This window comes from Sardina pilchardus, chromosome 22, assembly GCF_963854185.1.
Source record: "Sardina pilchardus chromosome 22, fSarPil1.1, whole genome shotgun sequence".
Lineage (NCBI taxonomy): Eukaryota > Metazoa > Chordata > Actinopteri > Clupeiformes > Clupeidae > Sardina > Sardina pilchardus.
Window position 1 is genome coordinate 7,743,197 of NC_085015.1, and position 19,394 is coordinate 7,762,590.

Here is a 19,394-nt window from a genome sequence, read left to right on the forward strand (position 1 = left end):
TACTCACCGTGCTGATGTGACCACTGGAACCAGCCTCTGAAGAACTTCATCTGGACTGAGGAGTTCAGTCTGATCAGTCTCTGGTGTCCTTATGTACTTCTGCAGGTCAAACTTATCCAACTGCTCTTCTGGAATCTTAAACTCAAATGTCCTAGTCTCCCACTGTCCCGGTACAAGCATGTCTACATACAGAGTTGCTGAGCTCCTCTCGATGACCTCCACTACAGCATGGTGATTCAGCTCATATAGACAGTAGAACAGGTTGATCATTCTGTCTAAATTTCCCCTTGATCCGGATCTGTCTAAATTTATTTGATATCTGATTATCTGTTTGATATACTGGACTGTTTGCTCTGAGCTCTGTGGTTGACTATTTGTCTGTGGCAGTAGGTGCATAAGGAGATTCTGATTGGACTCCAGTGAGAGGCCCAAAAGGAAACGGAGGAAAAGGTCCAGGCGTCCATTCTTAATTCCTAAAGAGAGGAACATTGCAATCACGTGTAGGTCATGCAGTGTTGCAGAACTGAACAGAGCTGAGAACCGAGAGGTTAGGTGTTGGTCAGACATGCTTCTCTCTCTGTTTTTGAAGCAGAGGAACACATATAAAGCTGCAAGAAACTCTTGAATGCTCAGATGCACAAAGCTGAACACCTTCCCATGGTACAGCCCAGACTCCTCTCTGAAGATCTGAGTACACACTCCTGAGTACACTGATGCTTCTATGACATCAATCCCACATTCTCTCAGGTCTTCCTCATAGAAGATCAGATTGCCTTTCTCCAATTGTTGGAAAGCCATTTTCCCCAGTTTGAAAATCATCTCTTCATCTGTCTCTTTTCTCTCTGTGTACTTGAGATGTTTTATGCTTGTCTGAATGACCAGGAAGTGAGTGTACATTTGAGTGAGAGTTCTTGGCATTTCTAATTTTTCTGATTCACATGATCTCTCTACCACAGTGGCTGAAATCCAGCAGAAGACTGGGATGTGACACATGATGTAGAGGCTCCTGGATGACTTCAGGTGTGTGATGGTTTTGTTGACGAGGTTCTCATCACTGGTTATTTTCTTAAAGTACTTCTTAAAGTACTCATTTTTCTGTGGGTCATTAAATCCCCTTATTTCTGTCACCTGGTCCACATACTGAGGAGGGATCTGACTGGCTGCTGCTGGTCGGGTGGTGATCCAGAGGAGAGCAGAGGGAAGCAGATTCCTCCTGATGAGGTTTGTCAGCAGCACGCTCACTGAGATTGGCTTTGTCACATCACAACAACTCAGGTTGGAATGGAAATCTAGAGGAAGTCGACACTCATCCAGACCATCAAAGATGAACATAATTCTGCGCTTTGAGCTGGTGAAGATTTTTGAATCTTTTATTTCTGGAAAAAAGTGTTGAATAAGCTCCACCAGACTAAGTTTCTTGTCCATCATCAGGTTTAACTCTCGGAAAGAAAGAGGAAATATGAAGTGGACATCCTGATTGGCTTCATCTTCAGTCCAGTCTAGGATGAACTTCTGCACAGAGACTGTTTTCCCAATGCCAGCCACTCCCTTTGTCAGCACTGTTCTGATGGGTTTGTGCTGTCTGTGAGAAGATACATCAGATGCTTCATCATCATCCAATAAGGGTTTAAAGATGTTACTGCATTTGATTGGTCTGCCACATGGTCTCCAGGATGCTCTCTCTATCTGTCTGACCTCATGTTCATCATTGACCCTTCCTCTTCCCCCCTCTGTGATATAGAGCTCTGTAAAGATCTCTTGGAGGAGTTTGGTTTCTCCCTGATTAGGTACTCCCTCAACTAGATGCTGAAATTTGCTTTTCAATGTGGACCGGAATTTCTTATGGACATCTACCTCCTCTGGTGTCCATCTGGATCAATGACAGAATCACAAATACACCTCTGTTGTTAACAAAATATCATCACAATATTTCTACAATAGTCCTGCCAGATTCAGAATGCATATCAATTACATTATATGCTAAATAAGTGTTCATTATTAGAACTTATTAAAGTAATGTCATGTAAAAGGGACAACAGCTCATACTGTAATGTAATTTTCTCAATAGGAGGAACACAATCTAAACATGCAGGGAGTTTGCAATAACATCATTTTGCATTGCTTTCACAGATGTAGCCTTTATTTTCCAAAACAAGTTTAATAGTTTACCTCCAAAACTCCACTGACTATTTGAATTGTAATACATGTTATAATTTAACTGGGTTTGTTAACATTTGTGTTTTTTTTTCTTTTTTAAGAGAGAGGAATGAACACTTGTATTTGTGTCTTTAAAAAAAAACATATATGGCAGAATCGGGGTTATTCTAAAATGAGTATGAGAGAAGAGCTGAGGAGAGGACAGGAGACAAGCAGGAATCAGCATGTGACACATGTAGGACATCCATAAACAAGCCAACCCATAGCCCAGACATCTACCCATGGACCCATGGTACAGGTCATCTTCTTCACATTTTATAATCTACCTTAAAGTCACCCATTCTCGAACCCCAAACAACAACCTTCCAGCACCCCAAATAGGACGAAAAACAACATTACTGATGAACAGAGGAACAGAAGAGAAGAGGAGAGGAGAGGAGAAGACGGGAGTGGGAAAACACTGGGTATAAAATACTGCATATCATAAAAAAAACACTAGTGTCGTATATTCACATCCAAACCTCCACTCCATCACTAGCGTCTTAGGGCGTACTCACACTAGGCAATTCGTACCGTCGTGCCTAACAACGCCCCTTAGCTGTTCGATTATACAGTATAACGCACGGCCTCTCTGGGCTTATTGCTTAAATCCAGACCTCCACCCCAGTGTCTAATAGTCACATCCAAACCTCCACTCCAACACTAGTGTAGTCACATCCAAACCTCCACTCCATCACTAGCGTCTTATAGGCACATCCAAACCTCCAACCCATCACTAGTGTAGTCACATCTAAACCTCCACTCCATCACTAGTGTCTTATAGTCACATCCAAACCTCCACTCCAACACTAGCGTAGTCACATCCAAACCTCCACTCCAACACTAGTGTCTTAAAGTCACATCCAAACCTCGACTCCATCACTGGCGTCTTATAGTCACATCCACTCCTCCACCCCAGTGTCTTATAGTCACATCCAAGCCTCCACCCCAATAGTGTCTTATAGTCACATCCAAACCTCCACTTTAACACGATAGTGTCTCATAGTGACAGTCAGAATATATTTTGCCCTCCATAAAGACTGACCTGTCAGAGTCAGATGAAGACACTTTGTATGCTCTGCTCCTCTTCTTCTCTCCATCTGGATCAGAGGCCATCACGTCTGGAAACACACACACACACACACACACACGCGCGCGCGCACACACACACACACACACACACACACACACACACACACACACACACACACACACACATACACAGGAATAAAAGTTGATACAGTGTTCAGTATATCGCTGATCTAATCGCTGCTTGTGATCCTCTAGCTGTACACTCATAATCACTATACCAGCCAATCAACATGCTTCTTCAGGAGCATATCATGGAGTGTGTGTGGGGTGGGGTGTGTGTGTGTGGGGGGGGACTATTCAGCATAGAAGTGTAAAGAATAATTTGAATGGATGTAGCAAAACATTTGGAAGTTGTTCAAAGAAATGACAAACTGTGCACACGTGACACAATGATGTGGAGATTGAACAGGTAGACTCGAGAATTTCAATTCTTTCAAAACTAAGAAATGTACTGTACCAAAGCAATGTGATGGACTTTGCATGCAAAGAACGCACTGTCTTTCATAATGCCGTCATGCCTCCGCGTGAAGTGAAAAATCGATCTCTCGATTTCTGAGCAATCGATGTCAACCAATTCAGCACTTTCAGGGTGGACAGCGCCTTGTACATCGAACACGACGTTTTCGTAAGAAAACTCCAAAAGGACAGTTAAGGAACCACGACTAAGGTAAACTTTGGTAAGATTGAATGAACGTTATCAGGAAACCGGCCCCTGAACTTTGCCCTGTCTACTGTTAGCTACCTTTACCCGGAAATAGCGTTTGTAACACAGCACACCAATCCTGCCTGAAATAACTTGTTGTTTGCCCATCTGGTGTTGTATGTATATGTGTGCACTGTGCCCATATCCGTAGATATCTCTGTAAGAGACCGTCTCAGCTATCACCGCGCGTGGAGAGAATCGCAAAGATGGGCAGGCATAGGTCTATTACAAGTTCGCGGAGACTGTTGTTTTTATGGCTCTTCAGAACAAGCTAGGATTCGACACGACAGACATACCTGCGTGAACTTTATGCCCAACTAGAAGATGCATTGTAATAAATCGCTATGGATAAAATCGTTTTCAAGGCTAATATAGCCTACCTGTAGGTCTACTCGACCGTGTCCGCGTTGCATGCTCAGTCTGGACAGCAGAAAAAAACTTATTTCGTTCCAGGGTGTGTAGCCTACTGTAAATGACCTACAGGCAGGTCTAACTGGCCTCAATGGGCTGTTGTTCGCCCTCTGCTGTTCAAATAATAGTAATGATTATTCTGCCAGAACCATGGAGTAGCGTCTCGCTTGGAACCATGCGTTCTACAATCTGCTTTTCATATAATTTCAGGACTCTGGAGATCAGAAATGTGATTTATTTCACACTATTAATTTTACTGCTGCTAAACTGAATGGCGCTGCCTTCCTGTTCTCCTGATCTGATTGTGCTGGCCCATAGAGATGAATGGGCATATAGTCCAACACTGTCCTCTGTGCTATTAAAACGAACTCTGTTAGTCAGAGTAGCCTATAAGAACACATTACATCCTACTTTCTGCCATTTTTAGAAATCTCAGGAGAAATTGGAATTAAATAATAATAAACACTTTCAAGTAATCTGTGTTTGTGTATATAAACACTCCCATGGAAAAAATTAAACTGAAATTATATATATATATACACAGTGTATATATATATATATATATATATATATATATATATAATATATATATATATTAATGTGTCCATAATTCAGTGTATGTATATTTTATGTAAGATGTGATTTGTGAAATTAAACTCTGAAATGAAATGGTTTGCCATTCAAAATGGCATCTTTACAGAACACTGTAGATTTAACCCAACCAAGTCAATACTGGGAAATCTTTACCTCACTGGTGATACATTGAGTAATTAGACGACTGTGTTTTCAAATGGTTACACCACTTGTACATGTTTAAAGTGCTATGCCACACACAGCATATAAGTCACTCGTCCAGAGTTGATCCATTTAATGTGATTCAGCTTCATAAATTCTTTGTGTATGTGTAATTTTTTTTAGAACCAAAGTGATCTGGAAACTCGGTCAGGATGCTGCAAAATCGGGAAACAGGCTTTATTCTTTACAATGATGATTCACCAAGATGCTTCACCAATGTATCTGCTGAAACAAGGGAACATCCTGGATTTCAATCTTGTTTTAGGTCAAGTGGGGGATGTGTGGATTTGGCCTCTTGTAAGGTACGCAAAGGTAGGTAAACAAATGCACCATTACACTTTGCAAACTAAAACAATACCTTGTTAATAATCCTTGCTGAATTCATTAAAGTCTGTGGCATATTTCAAACACTATAATGGGGCTTACTGTGAAGATTACTGTGCCTTAAGAAAATTGGAACTTTATTCATACTGTACATGATATGTCATACATAATTACCTATTTTCAAATCTTAAACACTTAAAACTAAGCCTTTAAACATTAGACACATTCAATGTATTTGTCTTCAAAAGTGTGTAATAGGAAACCTGAGTGCTACTAGACTGGAGCTTTATTTTATTGGCACATAGAGCAACATGATGAAGGGTAGTTTTAGCAACATCTTGGAGTTCACTTTGGTGGAATGTGATCTGAGAGACAAAGACATACAGTATAGAGAGAGAAAAAGAGATAGATAGATAATGTTATCCTTCAACGATAGTACACATCATTGAACAATAGTTGCACAACAGCACTTTTGGAATATGCAGACTCATGTGCTTGAAATGCTGTACCTGATTTTGGCGACATGTATACTGGTCCATAGAAGGTATTTCCAGAGAGACTAGGAGACACAGCAACTCCACCAGTGTGAGCCGTAATGGAGGACGAGACTGAGGCTGGCTGGACTGGGTTAGAGGAGCCAGAGGGCATCTCCTCTGTGCTGGTAGTGGACACTAAGGGCAGAGAGGCAACATCAGCAACACACAAAGAGAGGGAGGACATAAACAAACAGATTCAAGCAATGTGTGCATGCTGCTTATCATACAGCACTAGCTCCATACTACCTTCCACAGGGGTCTGGATGTTGGTAGTGTGTGGAAGGTTCACACAGTCTCTAAGACTCAACTACTGGTCAACATCAAAACTGACACCCTCTCTCTACTCTTGCATCTACCAAGGTAGCAACAAACAAAGTTGTCATGATCGATGATCAGCTGACCTCTGACCATGTTGCCTCGGTTACCCGATTGTGCCGCTTTGCACTTTTCAATATATGGACAATCAAACCGTACCCCACCCAACACGCAACTCAGCTCCTAGTACAGACCATAGTTAGCTCATACCTTGACTTGTAAAGTATAAATAAATTTATATTGGGACTCTAGGGGGAGCCCTATAGTACAACTGGCAAAAACACCTGGATTTTTATCACAATTAAATTACAGACCGTTGTAAATGAACAGTTATACCTGGTGGTTTGTGCATATTGGTCTGCTTTATCTTGTTACTTATTTTGGTTTATTTTTTGTTTGTTTTGTGCAGTGAGGGAAGGAAGCAGAGAGAAAGCAGCTGTGTGTGTGTGTGTGTGTGTGTGTGTGTGTGTGTGTGTGTGTGAGTACCTGTGTTTGTCCCCTGGCTGCTGGCCTGTCCTAGGCTCCTGCTGGTCTTACAGTAGTCGTCTTTGCGGATCTTGACAGTCCAGATGGGCTCTGTGTCTGAAGAGTTGATGACCTCCATATCAAACTCCTCCTCTGGCTCCTTCATGTACACTTCAAAGAACCTACGAGTGGAGAGCGGCCACAGGTTCATATTCTTTGGTTGGATCTCCGATGGACACAATGTCTTCACGCAAAAGACGTCATTCAGCCAGAGTGGGACCAAGGCACTGGGTTTGTCGATCAACATCCCCCTCTTCTCTTTCTCTACTTCCTTCTGGTGGATGGCCCGGATGTGAGTTGGGTCGTTCGGCACCAGGTAGGTGTGGAGAACCAGGGGAGTGCTGCTGGTGCAGAAGAGCAGCAGCTCACAGTGGACTTTGGGTGACAGCAGATCCCTCAGGTAATACACCAGCCCTAACAGAGAGAAGGAGGGGTGGAGAAGCCTGGCATGGTGTCGGGTCAGCTCACACACCTCCACACACACGCCACTCTCCCGCCCATGCAGGATCCTCACAGCATCACGCACAGACGTCTCAGAACCTCCCAAACAGAGAAAATGTGGCAGGTGGATCTCCTCCAGCTCTCCTGATATGAGCCTGATGTCCATCAAAGGACCAGCCTGTCTGGACTGCATGTGGGCCAGCTCGTCAGCAAAAACATGCCAGTCTGTGAAGCGGTACTGGAGGGTGACTGGATCAGCACACGTCCAGCGCAGACCAGACTCTGCGCACTCATAGCTCCCTGCAGGAGAGCTCAGGCTGTAGGTGGAGACGCTCTCCTCTGTAGAGACTTCAGGCTTCACAAGGACCCAGTGGCTGGAGTCTGGAACTTCAGTACAGGATTCACAGCTCCTCTGTGGGGCATCATTGCGGTGATCCTCCCTTTAACACACCACACACACACACACACACACACACACACACACATACACACACACACACACACACACTGTTTGAACACAGAAAGTGCAGCATAATGAGAAGTTTCTCCCTGTAGACATTGATCAAGGTGTTTGGAAAAGTGATCTTTCATCAGTGGCAAGAGTATGAGTCACTGAGCAGGATGAACACATGCAAGACGGCAGGTCTCAGGACGTGTCTTCAAGTTATGTGCTGCAGAACTAATGGAAGTAGCCACAGACATGTTCAACCTTTCCCTCACACTGTCTACAATCGCATCCTGTTTTTGTTTTCAAATATTTTGGGTCTTTTTTACTTTTATTCGGGAAGGACAGTAGAGAGAGTAACAGGAAGTGAAAGGGATAGAGAAATGGGGTGGGACAGGGGAATAACCCAGGGCATGTGGATCCGAATGTGGTGCTGTAACCATAGCAACCCCCCGTCCCATCCTCATTGGACCAACTGTACCAAAGAGAGTGGCGGTCTCATGCCAGTGACCCTCACTCCAGTCCTGATGAAGTGATTTGAGAGCCTTATCAAGACACACATACTGAACATCATTTCAGCAACTCTGGATCCAATGCAGTTTGCATACAGGTCAAACAGATACACATGGGATGCCACCTGACTAAGGTACTTTGTCCACCTATTGCGTTTTTTACGCTGAAAGCGCCCTCAACCTCCTTCTCTCGGCGCTTCGAGAAGTGTCTATTGTTGCTATGTTACCAAAACCAGAGACAATTTATAACGAGAAGTGACATTGACGAGCCCAGCGCTGTTCTAAAAGTTGAACAGATTTCAACTTCGAGCGCTCTGAGCGCTGCGGTAAAAAACGGTCAGCACCGAGAGCTTTTTTCCGCCGAGGGCACTCAGCGCTGTGAACACTGAGCTACATAGACTTTATATTGAAAATTGCGATTGGTGGACACAGGGCACTCGATTCGGACTCAACAGTTATGTCAGACTGCTTTTTTATTGACATTGTTGCTATGACACCAATGCCAGTACTGTCTATGGCAAAGACACACCCACACATTAAGCATACTCACCGTCAAGTGAGAACACAACACTCACATCTGAGCTTACACTCAGATAAAGCAGAGTAAAAAATTCTGCGAACACACACACACATAAACACATACACACATCTGATATCAACATAACATTCATAAAGGAAAGGAATTTCCATGACTTACTATATAATTAAGCAATAAGCCCCGAGAGGCCGTGCGTTATACTGTATTATTCCACTGCTCGGTTGAGTTCCCCATTGTTCTGCGTTCTGTAAGGGTGTGCATTAACTTTGAATAACCGCACGGCTATGAAGTAGTTCCATTGTTTTTGACCGTATTACACTTGAATATTAATTCGCCAAACTTGTTGTGAAGTTTAAATGCACTGTCACGTTACATACAAGCTGTAAAATACAGACGTTCAGATCATAGTAACGTTTAGCATATGACAGAGGTGTCATTTAGCTAGTTAGGTGGCAATAGGCTAAGAAAAATAGCAATCTTTCAAAGTTAACGTTGATCAGAATCTTGGGATATGCCAGCTTGACAACGGGAGATTAGAACTAACGACTGGCTTTTGGCCATAGCAACCATCCATTTAGAACTAGTAACCGCAGTTTGAGAAATTAGTTGAAATGTGTCTGGGAAAAGCAGTTCTACAAACAAAACAGTTCTAGCGATTAAAACATTTAAATTAGCACCGGAAACGAACACAACGCAGTGGCAACAGTGGAATAAGCGGGATAATGGACTTCACGCCGTGCGGTTATTCAAAGTTAATGCACTTTTCTAGACGGAACGTCCCTCCGCTTCGCGTCGGGCCGTATCACCGTCTAGAACGTGCATTAACTTTGAATAACCGCACGGCGTGTCGTCCATTATCCCGTACTAATCGAACCATAGACTGTATATAGTTCTATATATACAGTCTATGAATCGAACAGCTAAGGGGCGTTGTTAGGCACGACGCGAAGCGGAGTGCCTAAAACCCCCTTAGCTGTTCGATTATACAGTATAACGCACGGACTCGAGTGGCTTATTGCTTTTCTATAACGGTTACCACGTCGATCTAGAAAGATTTCATGAAACAAAGGCAGATCAACGAAAAAGTAACGATGTATTCATAGATAATCATTCTTCCGCCAAGAAATATATTCCCTCCATATGAATGGTTGCCAAGCAACAACAAGACACAGCCACTGCTAGTTTTGTGCTAGCGCATTACTATAGAACGAAATGCGGTCAAGGTGTGTGTTTATCGTCCTATATACAACGGCATCGAACGCGATTCAGCCAATCATAATCAAGGACCGGAACTATCCGTTATAGAATGAATAGTATAATATACCGACAAATGATCTCAGAGCACCTGCAAAGTAGTCAAGAAAATGCTACAACAACAAAATTCCCTGAAAGTCCATGATGTTGCCCCTAAAATGATAAAATTCCATAAAAAATGATAAACGTTCCATGTCTGGAGTAGACTGTGGTGTCATGTCATGGTGATGGCGGTGTCCTGTCAGTCTTACGCACACTCCTTCAAATATCAAAATGTCTTGGGTTATCTGTGTGTGTGTGTGTGTGTGTGTGACTGACAGAGAGAGAGAGAGTGTGTGCCATTTTGCACTAGACTCACTTGTGAGTGTCCTGCTGGGCTTTGTCTCTGAGGTGGAGCTCTGCAGCATCTGAGTGGGAGCTGCTAATAGCGGCTGCTGCTGCTGCTGGAGTGTCCTTTAGGAAGGTAAGACCATCCACTCTAGAAGACAAACGATTACAGGTACTTATATGTTAACACTCACTTCAGTTTATCCAGTTTGCACACTATAACACACACACACATACACACACACACACACATGGGAACATACAAACACATACACACACAGAGAGAGGGAGAGAGAGAGAAATACACACACAGACACCTACACACATGGGAACATACAAACACACAGAGAGAGAGAGAGAGAGAGAAAGAGAGAGAGAAAGTGAAATACACACAAACACACAAAAACATTGCTTCCCCCACACACTGCATTTCATCGGCATGCAGTCATCACAGAGGATCACTGACACACACACTCATCCTATTTGAGCAAACAAAGAGTGCCAAACACACACTCACACACACACATAGAGTGTTATGACACACAGACAAACAGACAAACTCACTCACACTAGTTTCTCTAGTTTGCAGTGGGGATTATTGAGGAGCTCTGAGAGATGCCAAACTTCTGCATCATGAATGTCATTGTAATTCAGGTTCAGCTCCTTCAAACTGCAGGAGTTTGATAATGTAGCTGACGCTATCACAGCACAGCTCTTCTCTGTGACGGAACAACCACACAACCTGGAGAAACAAAACACATGATGACACATCTGATTATTACTCTATACAACACACACACACACACACACACACACACACACACACACACACACACACACACACACACACACACACACACACACACATACACACACACACACACACACACACCAAACACTGCTTTGAAACACTTCCAAACACACATACAAACAGCATGCCTGAACAATCAAAGAGTGCCCCCCCCACACACCCACATCGTGTCCCCTAACAAAGTAAACATAAACACTGTTTCCTCCACACACTGCATTTCATTTCAGCAATACATCACTGTCTCTCTCATTTATCTTTCACTTACAACACACACACACTCTCACACACATTCAGAAAGTGAAAAACACACACACACACACACACACACACACACACACACACACACACACACACACAAACATTGCTTCCCCCACACACTGCATTTAATCATCGTGCAGTCATCACGGGGCCATTGACACATACTCACCCTAATTGAACAAACAAAGAGTGTCAAACACACACTCACACACACATCAAGTGTAATGACACACAGACAAACACACACACATGCTATGGGTGGCACACATACAAACACACACACACACACACACACACACACACACACTCTGACACGAACGCATACACACAATGCATGAGTTGATCATTACACTCACATACTGTACTTACTCACATACTGTACCTACACATGCGTACACAAACACACACACACACACACACTGCTTCCCCCACACACTGCATTTTATCATCATGCACTCATCACAGGAGGCCACAGCCACAGCCACAAACACACCCTATTTGAACAGTCAGAGTGTTTCTCACACATATTCATCCTGGGTTATGACACACACACACGCATTTATGAACTCCTCTCACTCATCACTACTGTACACCCCCCCCCCCCCCCCCCCCCCAATGCACACACATATCTGCTGTTGTGTGTTCAGACTCACTCCAGTTTCTCCAGTTTGCAGTGTGGATTCTTGAGGGGCTCTAACAGATGCTGAAGTCCTGCATCATGAAGCTTATTGTCACTCAGGTTCAGCTCCTTCAGACTGCAGGAGTTTGATCTGGCAGCTGACGCTATTGCAGCACAGCTCTTCTCTGTGAGGGAGCACTTCTCCAGCCTGGAGAAACATAACACATGATAACATATTTGATTATTACACTCACACACTGTACCTGTAACTCAGGGGTCGGGAAACTTTTTTGCCTGCAGAGCCACTTTTATCAAATGTCATTATTATCTCAGTCAGAACATAAATGAAGGTTACAAGAAAAAGTTTGGATACTTAACCTACCGTACATTTTCCACTAGCTTTAAAACAAATGTGCAAGTAACTTGAAATGTAAATTGGAATTACAAAAGTATAGGCCTTTAGACTTCCCATATAGTCTAAACACCACCCCCTAGCCTATTTTCCCAGTGTAATTTGGTATGCAAAGTAAGATCATTGTTCACAACACAACAATCAATTATTTGACATGTCATAGGAGAAATTGAACATTTTGCCTCCCAGAGATTACTTTTGCTGATGGCCTTGTAGTCTGGCTCATATTCAGTGAGGTGAAGCTTTTCATGCAAACATTGAGGCTTTCATCTTTTAAACGTGAACACAGGCTTGTCATTATATTTTTCATATGTGAGAAAGATTTCTCACATGCATACGTGGAACCGAACATGGTTAACACAGCAATACTGATTTGTTGCAGTGTGCGATATGTAACAGGCTTTTCAGAATCAGTTAGTCTTCGGATGGAAACTTTCCCATCAGCTAACCAAACTTTCCCATCAGCTGACCCCCCCCCCCCCCCCCCCCCACTCAACACTCAAATACTGTACTTCTATCTACACAACACACAAACACACACACACACACACACACACACACACACACACACACATGCGCACAAACATTGCTTACCCACACACTGTATTTTAGCACTCACCACAGGGGGGCACTGCCACACACACACACACACACACTCAACACCCCCCCCCCCCCCCACACACACACACACACACACTCAGATCTGTTGTTGTGTGTACTCACTCTAGTGTCTCCAGTTTGCAGTGGGGATTCTTGAGGAGCTCTGAGAGATGCTGAACTCCTGCATCATGAAGCTCATTGTCACTCAGGTTCAGCTCCTTCAAACTGCAGGAGTTTGATCTGGTTGCTGACGCTATCGCAGCACAGCTCTTCTCTGTGAGGGAACACTGTATCAGCCTGGAGAGACATAACACATAATGACATATCTGATTATTACACTCACATACGGTACATCTGACTATACAACATACACACACACAGATCTGTTGTTGCGTCTTCAGACTCCCACTAGTTTATCCAGTTCACACACACTGTACTGTACCTATACAATACATCCAGGGGTGGAAAACCCCAGGTTCAGTGAGTAAAAGTCCAATCATGTATTGGTTCTACCTGGGCACACACACACGTGCACACACATACACACGTGCACGTGCACACACACACACACACACACACTCACTTCATGTACTGTAACATGTGCCCTGTGTCGCCGTTGTAGCTTCTGCATTTTCTACATACGAAATAGAAGGCACAACTAATTCACAACTTCCTCTAACACAACGTTGGTATCCCGTAAAGAAGTATAGTTAGCATGTCAGTTGAAGGGAAGCTAACGTTCGACGTCGCACAGTAGGGAAATTACCCGTAATGTTTGGATAAGAATTTCAGTCCAGCCTGCACGAAAACTGTGACGGAAAGTCATTAGCAAGATCAGTGAAAAGCTATGTAGCCTATGGTAGCCTACTGTATGATAAAGTAAACCTGATAAAAAAAACTCGATGTCACGAATGTTACATTTCTGTGTGACCCATCCATCAGACCAGTTACAGCAAGGCTAAGTCTGCGCACGTACGATGGGAAGTAAACAGAATGTTTTTCAGTCCCCTCCCATTGAGAACAACAGAGTCTGTTTGTCCATTTCTTTTACTGTCTATGGTTCAGACTCACTGTAGCTTCTCCAGTTTGCAGTGGGGATTCTTGAGGAGCTCTGAGAGATGCTGAACTCCTACATCATGAAGCTCATTGAGACTCAGTTTCAGCTCCTTTAAACTGCAGGAGTTTGATCTGGCAGCTGACGCTATCACGGCACAGCTCTTCTCTGTGAGGGAACATCCAATCAGCCTGGAGAAACACAGCACATGACGTATCTCATTATTACACTCATATACTGTACATCTAACACAACACGTGAACCCCCGCCCAAAACACACACACACACACACACACACACAAACCAACGCATACAGTACGCACACACACACACAAACTCCACTCACTGGGTATAACACACATATTTATTTTTTACACTCACATACTGTACCTCTAACTATAAAACACGCACAGACACCCCACTCACTCATCACTACCTCCCGACGCCCCCCCTCCCCCAACCCACCCACATACACACAGATCTCTTGTTGTGTGTTCAGACTCACTCTAGTTTCTCCACTTTGCAGAGGGGATTCTTGAGGAGCTCTGAGAGATGCTGAACTCCTGCATCATGAAGCTCATTGTCACTCAGGTCCAGCTCCTTTAAACAGCAAGAGTTTGATCTGGCAGCTGACGCTATCATAGCACAGCTCTTCTCTGTGAGGGAACACCACCTCAGCCTGGAGAAACATAACACATGATGACCCCCCACACACACACAGGCACACACACACTTCCTTATGAACTCCACACACACATTCACACATGCACGCACGCAGGCGCGCAGGCAGGCAGGCAGGCAGGCAGGCAGGCAGGCAGGCACGCACGCACGCACGCACGCACGCACGCACGCACGCACGCACGCACGCACGCACGCACCCACTAGACTGTCAAGACACTGAACGCTCTCCCAACTCCCCAACACACATCAGGGGGTTTGACAGATGAAAGCACACACACACACACGACACATCAAGGCGTTTGACAAACACAAGCACACACAAGGGTAGGTCATAAGGGTCAGTTAACTGACTGACACTAGGGAGCTACATGTTTTTTGATTGGCCTGCGTGTGAAGAGAAGGAAGCTGAGCGCTCTCCGGGAGAGAATCGTTTATCGCCACAGTTTGAAATACTTTGACAGGTGCATTATCTTTACTGTTGCAAAACTCAGACATCAAACATCACAAAGAAAATCTAAGCTCATTATTAAAGTGGCATTTGGAATGACAGAGTATTGTCATTGTGGTGGCCCTGATCATAGGGTGTCCTGCACAGACAATGTCCCAGATTACAGGTTTACTCACTGCGCTGATGTGACCACTGGAACCAGCCTCTGAAGAACTTCATCTGGACTGAGGAGTTCAGTCTGATCAGTCTCTGGTGTCTTTATGTACTTCTGCAGGTCAAACTCATCCAGCCGCTCCTCTGGAATCTGAAATGTAAATCTCCTAGTCTCCCACTGTCCTGGTACAAGCATGTATACATACAAAGTTCCTGAGCTCCTGTCAATGACCTCCACTACAGCATGGTGATTCAGCTCATTCAGACAGTAGAACAGGTTGATCACTCTGGCTGTATTTCCCCTGATTGCAATTGTGTCTGGTTTTATTTGATCTCTGATCTTCTGTTTGATGTACTGGACTGTTTGCTCTGAGCTCTGTGGTTGACTATATGTCTGTGGCAGTAGGTGCATTAGGAGATTCTGATTGGACTCCAGTGACAGGCCGAAAAGGAATCGAACGAAAAGGTCCAGGTGTCCGTTCCATATTTGTAAGGCCAGGTCCACTGCAGTCTTGTGTAGTTCATGCAGTGTTGCAGATCTGAACAGAGCAGAGAGCTGAGAGGTTTGATGTTGGTCAGACACGCTTGTCTCTGTGTTTTTGAAGCCGAGGAACACATATAAAGCTGCAAGAAACTCTTGAATGCTCAGATGCACAAAGCTAAACACCTTCCCCTGGTACAGCCCAGACTCCTCTCTGAAGATCTGAGTACACACTCCTGAGTACACTGATGCTTCTGTGACATCAATGCCACTTTCTCTCAGGTCATCCTCATAGAAGATCAGATTGCCTTTCTCCAGCTGTTGGAAGGCCATTTTTGCCAGGTTGAAAATAATCTCTTCGTCTGTCTCTTTTCTCTCTGTGTACTTGAGATGTTTTATGCTTGTCTGAATTATCAGGAAGTGAATGTACATTTGAGTGAGAGTTCTTGGCATTTCTACTTTTTCTGATTCAAATGATCTCTCGACGACAGTGGCTGAAATCCAGCAGAAGACTGGAACGTGGCACATGATGTAGAGGCTCCTGGATGACTTCAGGTGTGTGATGGTTCTGCTGGCAAGGTTCTCGTTACTGGTTATTTTATTAAAGTACTTCTTAAAGTACTCCTCTTTCTGTAGGTCATTGAATCCCCTTATTTCTGTCACCTGGTCCACATACTCAGGAGGGATCTGACTGGCTGCTGCTGGTCGGGTGGTGATCCAAAGGAGAGCAGTGGGAAGCAGTTTCTTCTTGATGAGGTTTGTCAGCAGCACGTTCACTGAGACTGGCTCTGTCACATCACAACAACTCAGTTTGGAACTGAAATCTAGAGGAAGTCGACACTCATCCAGACCATCAAAGATGAACATCACTCTGTGCTCTGAGCTGGTAAAGATTTCTGAATCCTTTATTTCTGGAAAAAAGTGTTGAATAAGCTCCACCAGACTAAGTTTCTTGTCCATAATCAGGTTCAACTCTCGGAAAGGAAGAGGAAATATGAAGTGGACATCCTGATTGGTTTCATCTTCAGTCCAGTCCAGGATGAACTTCTGCACAGAGACTGTTTTCCCAATGCCAGCCACTCCTGTTGTCAGCACTGTTCTGATGGGTTTGTGTTGTCTGTGATCATATTTATCAGATGTATCATCAGACTTATCAGACTGGTCATCGTCCAATAAGGGTTTGAAGATGTTACTGCATTTGATTGGTCTGCCTTGTGCTGCTTCTATCCAGGATGCTCTCTCTATCTGTCTGACCTCATGTTCATCATTGACCCTTCCTCTTTCACGCTCTGTGATGTAGAGATCTGTAAAGATCTCTTGGAGGAGTCTGGTTTGTCCGTGATTATGGACTCCTTCAACCAGATGCTGGAACTTGTTCTTCAATGTGGATCGGAATTTCTCATGGACCTCTGCCTCCTCTGGTGTCCATCTGGATCAATGACAGAATCACAAATACACCTCTGTACACACAAAATATCATCACAATATTCCTACCATAGTCCTGCTTCAGAGTGTTATTATCTTATATGCTATATATATGTACTATTTTAAAAAAGGATTAAAATAATGTAATGTCAAAAAGACTATAGCTCATACTGTAATGTCATTTTCATATGTAGGACAAGATGACAAGAGCTGAGGAGTGGACAGGAGAGGAGAATAAAGATATTTAGCATGCAGTCACTGAACCTATATTCAAATATTAACATTACTGCACACAAGCAAATGACACATGTAGGACATCCATTAAACAGCAAGCCAACCGATGGCCCAGACATCTACCCATAGCCCAGACCACCTCCACTCCAGCACTAGTATCTCATAGTCACGTCCAAACCTCCACTTCAACACGATAGCGTCATATAGCGACAGTATCTTATAGTCAGAATATATTTCCCCCTCCATGAAGACTGACCTGTCAGAGTCAGATGAAGACACGCCCACTTTGTATGCTCTGCTCCTCTTCCTCTTTCCATCTGGATCAGAGGCCATCACGTCTGGAAGCACGCACACACACACACACACACACAGAGAGAGAGAGAGAGAGAGAGAGAGAGAGAGAGAGAGAGAGAGAGAGAGAGAGAGAAATAAAAGTTGACAGCCTACAGTGTTCAGTATACATGTATATCTAGTCCAAGAGAACTGTGAAGGGCAGCTAATCACTGCTTGTGATCCTCTAGCTGTCTATTCTCTGTGTACACTCACAACCACTATTCCAGCCAATCAACATGCTTCATCAGGAGCATGTAAGGGAGGGAAGTTAACGGAACCACGATTGACCAAAGACCAACAACCTTTGCAATGCCAGATTCCAGAATGCAAAAAGATAATATAATTATATTAAATGTGCACTTATGAGACATGGATATCTGGAATTCTTATCCTACAGCTACACTATTGCCAAAACTATTACCTGCCTTACCCCAGTCACATCATTCTTAATAGGGCTATGACATTGGTTCACCCTTTGCAGCTATAACAGCTTCAACTCCTCTGGGAAGGCTTTCCACAAAGGTTTATGAGTGTGTTTATGGGCATTTTGACCATTCTTTCAGAATCACATTGATGTTGGACGAGGAGACTCTCAGTCTCGCTTTAATTCATCTTAAAGGTGTTCTGTTGGGTTGACGTCAGGACTCTACTATGCAGCCAGGCCAATCAAGTTTGTCTACACTTGTCTACACTTGTCTACTGTTAGCCTACATTTACCCGGAAATAGCGTTTGTAATAACACAGCACACCAATCCTGCCTGAAAGAACTTGTTGTTTACCCATCTGTTGTTGTTTGTGTCTGTGTGCACATATCCGCAGATATCTCACTGGTCTGTAAGGAGACCGGTGGGAGTCGCACCGGCTGCCTCTATCCCCGCGCGTGGAGAGAATGGCATAAAGGCATACTGTAGGTCTGTTGGCATAATGGCATAGGTCTATTACAGGTTCGCGATAGCAGAGCAGACTGTTGCTCGTATGGCTCTATAGAACAAGCTGTTTAGGATTCGACAGACAGAGCATATACGTGAACTTAATGCCTAACTTAAAGAAGGTACATTGTAATTAATCGCTTTGGATAAAATCGTCAAAGTTGTCACGGCTAGCATAGCCTACCTGTACTCGACCGTGTCTGCGTTGCATTCACTAGGCAGCAGAAAAGCTTCTAGTTTCGTTCCAGGCGTGTGACCTACAGTCAGCTCTAACTGGCTTCAATGGGTATGCTAGAGTTCGCCCTCTGCTGTTCAAATAATACTAATGATTGTTCTGCCAGAATCATGGTTCTACCTTCTGCTTTTCATATCACTTCTGGACTCTGGACTGGAGATTAGAAATGTGACATACAGTAGGCTATCTAACCAACGCTGTTAGTCACAGTAACCTAAGAACACATTACATCCTACTTTCTGGCTACCCTGGAAAATCCAAACTAATTCACAAAATTAACGGAGTCTGGTGACTCTGGATTAGGAAG

General features: G+C 43.9%; 2 protein-coding genes across 3 annotated transcripts in view; both read right to left on the minus strand.

Annotated features, from left to right (window-relative positions):
• LOC134070558 (protein NLRC3-like) overlaps positions 1-4,485 on the minus strand; it is a 6,027-nt gene extending 1,542 nt beyond the window's left edge. Inside the window, exons 1-4 of the mRNA XM_062526947.1 lie at positions 4,372-4,485; positions 3,242-3,317; positions 652-1,870; positions 8-162 (exon numbers count right to left, since the gene is read on the minus strand). Coding sequence (XP_062382931.1) covers positions 8-162; positions 652-1,870; positions 3,242-3,312 — 1,445 coding nt within the window. The 5' untranslated portion in view covers positions 3,313-3,317; positions 4,372-4,485. The remainder of the gene's footprint in view (positions 1-7; positions 163-651; positions 1,871-3,241; positions 3,318-4,371) is intronic.
• A 914-nt stretch (positions 4,486-5,399) lies between these two features.
• LOC134069884 (NACHT, LRR and PYD domains-containing protein 3-like) lies at positions 5,400-19,344 on the minus strand. Of its 2 annotated transcripts, none has more exons than XM_062526017.1 (12): positions 19,037-19,344; positions 17,847-17,928; positions 15,474-17,360; positions 14,674-14,847; positions 14,186-14,359; positions 13,238-13,411; positions 12,137-12,310; positions 10,983-11,156; positions 10,446-10,565; positions 6,859-7,778; positions 6,031-6,192; positions 5,400-5,886 (listed from the first exon to the last, which is right to left on the minus strand). In XM_062526017.1, the coding sequence occupies exons 2-12, from the start codon at positions 17,921-17,923 to the stop codon at positions 5,867-5,869; spliced, it is 4,056 nt and encodes a 1,351-aa protein (XP_062382001.1). In that variant the 5' UTR covers positions 17,924-17,928; positions 19,037-19,344; the 3' UTR covers positions 5,400-5,866. The 2 variants fall into 2 exon arrangements, with proteins under 2 accessions (XP_062382001.1, XP_062382000.1); XM_062526016.1 differs by lacking the exon at positions 19,037-19,344 and adding an exon at positions 18,703-18,926.
• Between the last annotated feature and the right edge of the window lie 50 nt (positions 19,345-19,394).

Excerpts from the sequence above, each read along its gene's own strand:
- LOC134069884 (XM_062526016.1), bottom strand. Across the intron at positions 10,566-10,982 it reads TGCAAACTAGAGAAACTAGT|AGTGGATGGTCTTACCTTCC; the intron begins GTGAGTGAGTTT and ends TTTGTCTTCTAG. Across the intron at positions 7,779-10,445 it reads GCCCAGCAGGACACTCACAA|GGAGGATCACCGCAATGATG; the intron begins GTGAGTCTAGTG and ends GGTGTGTTAAAG.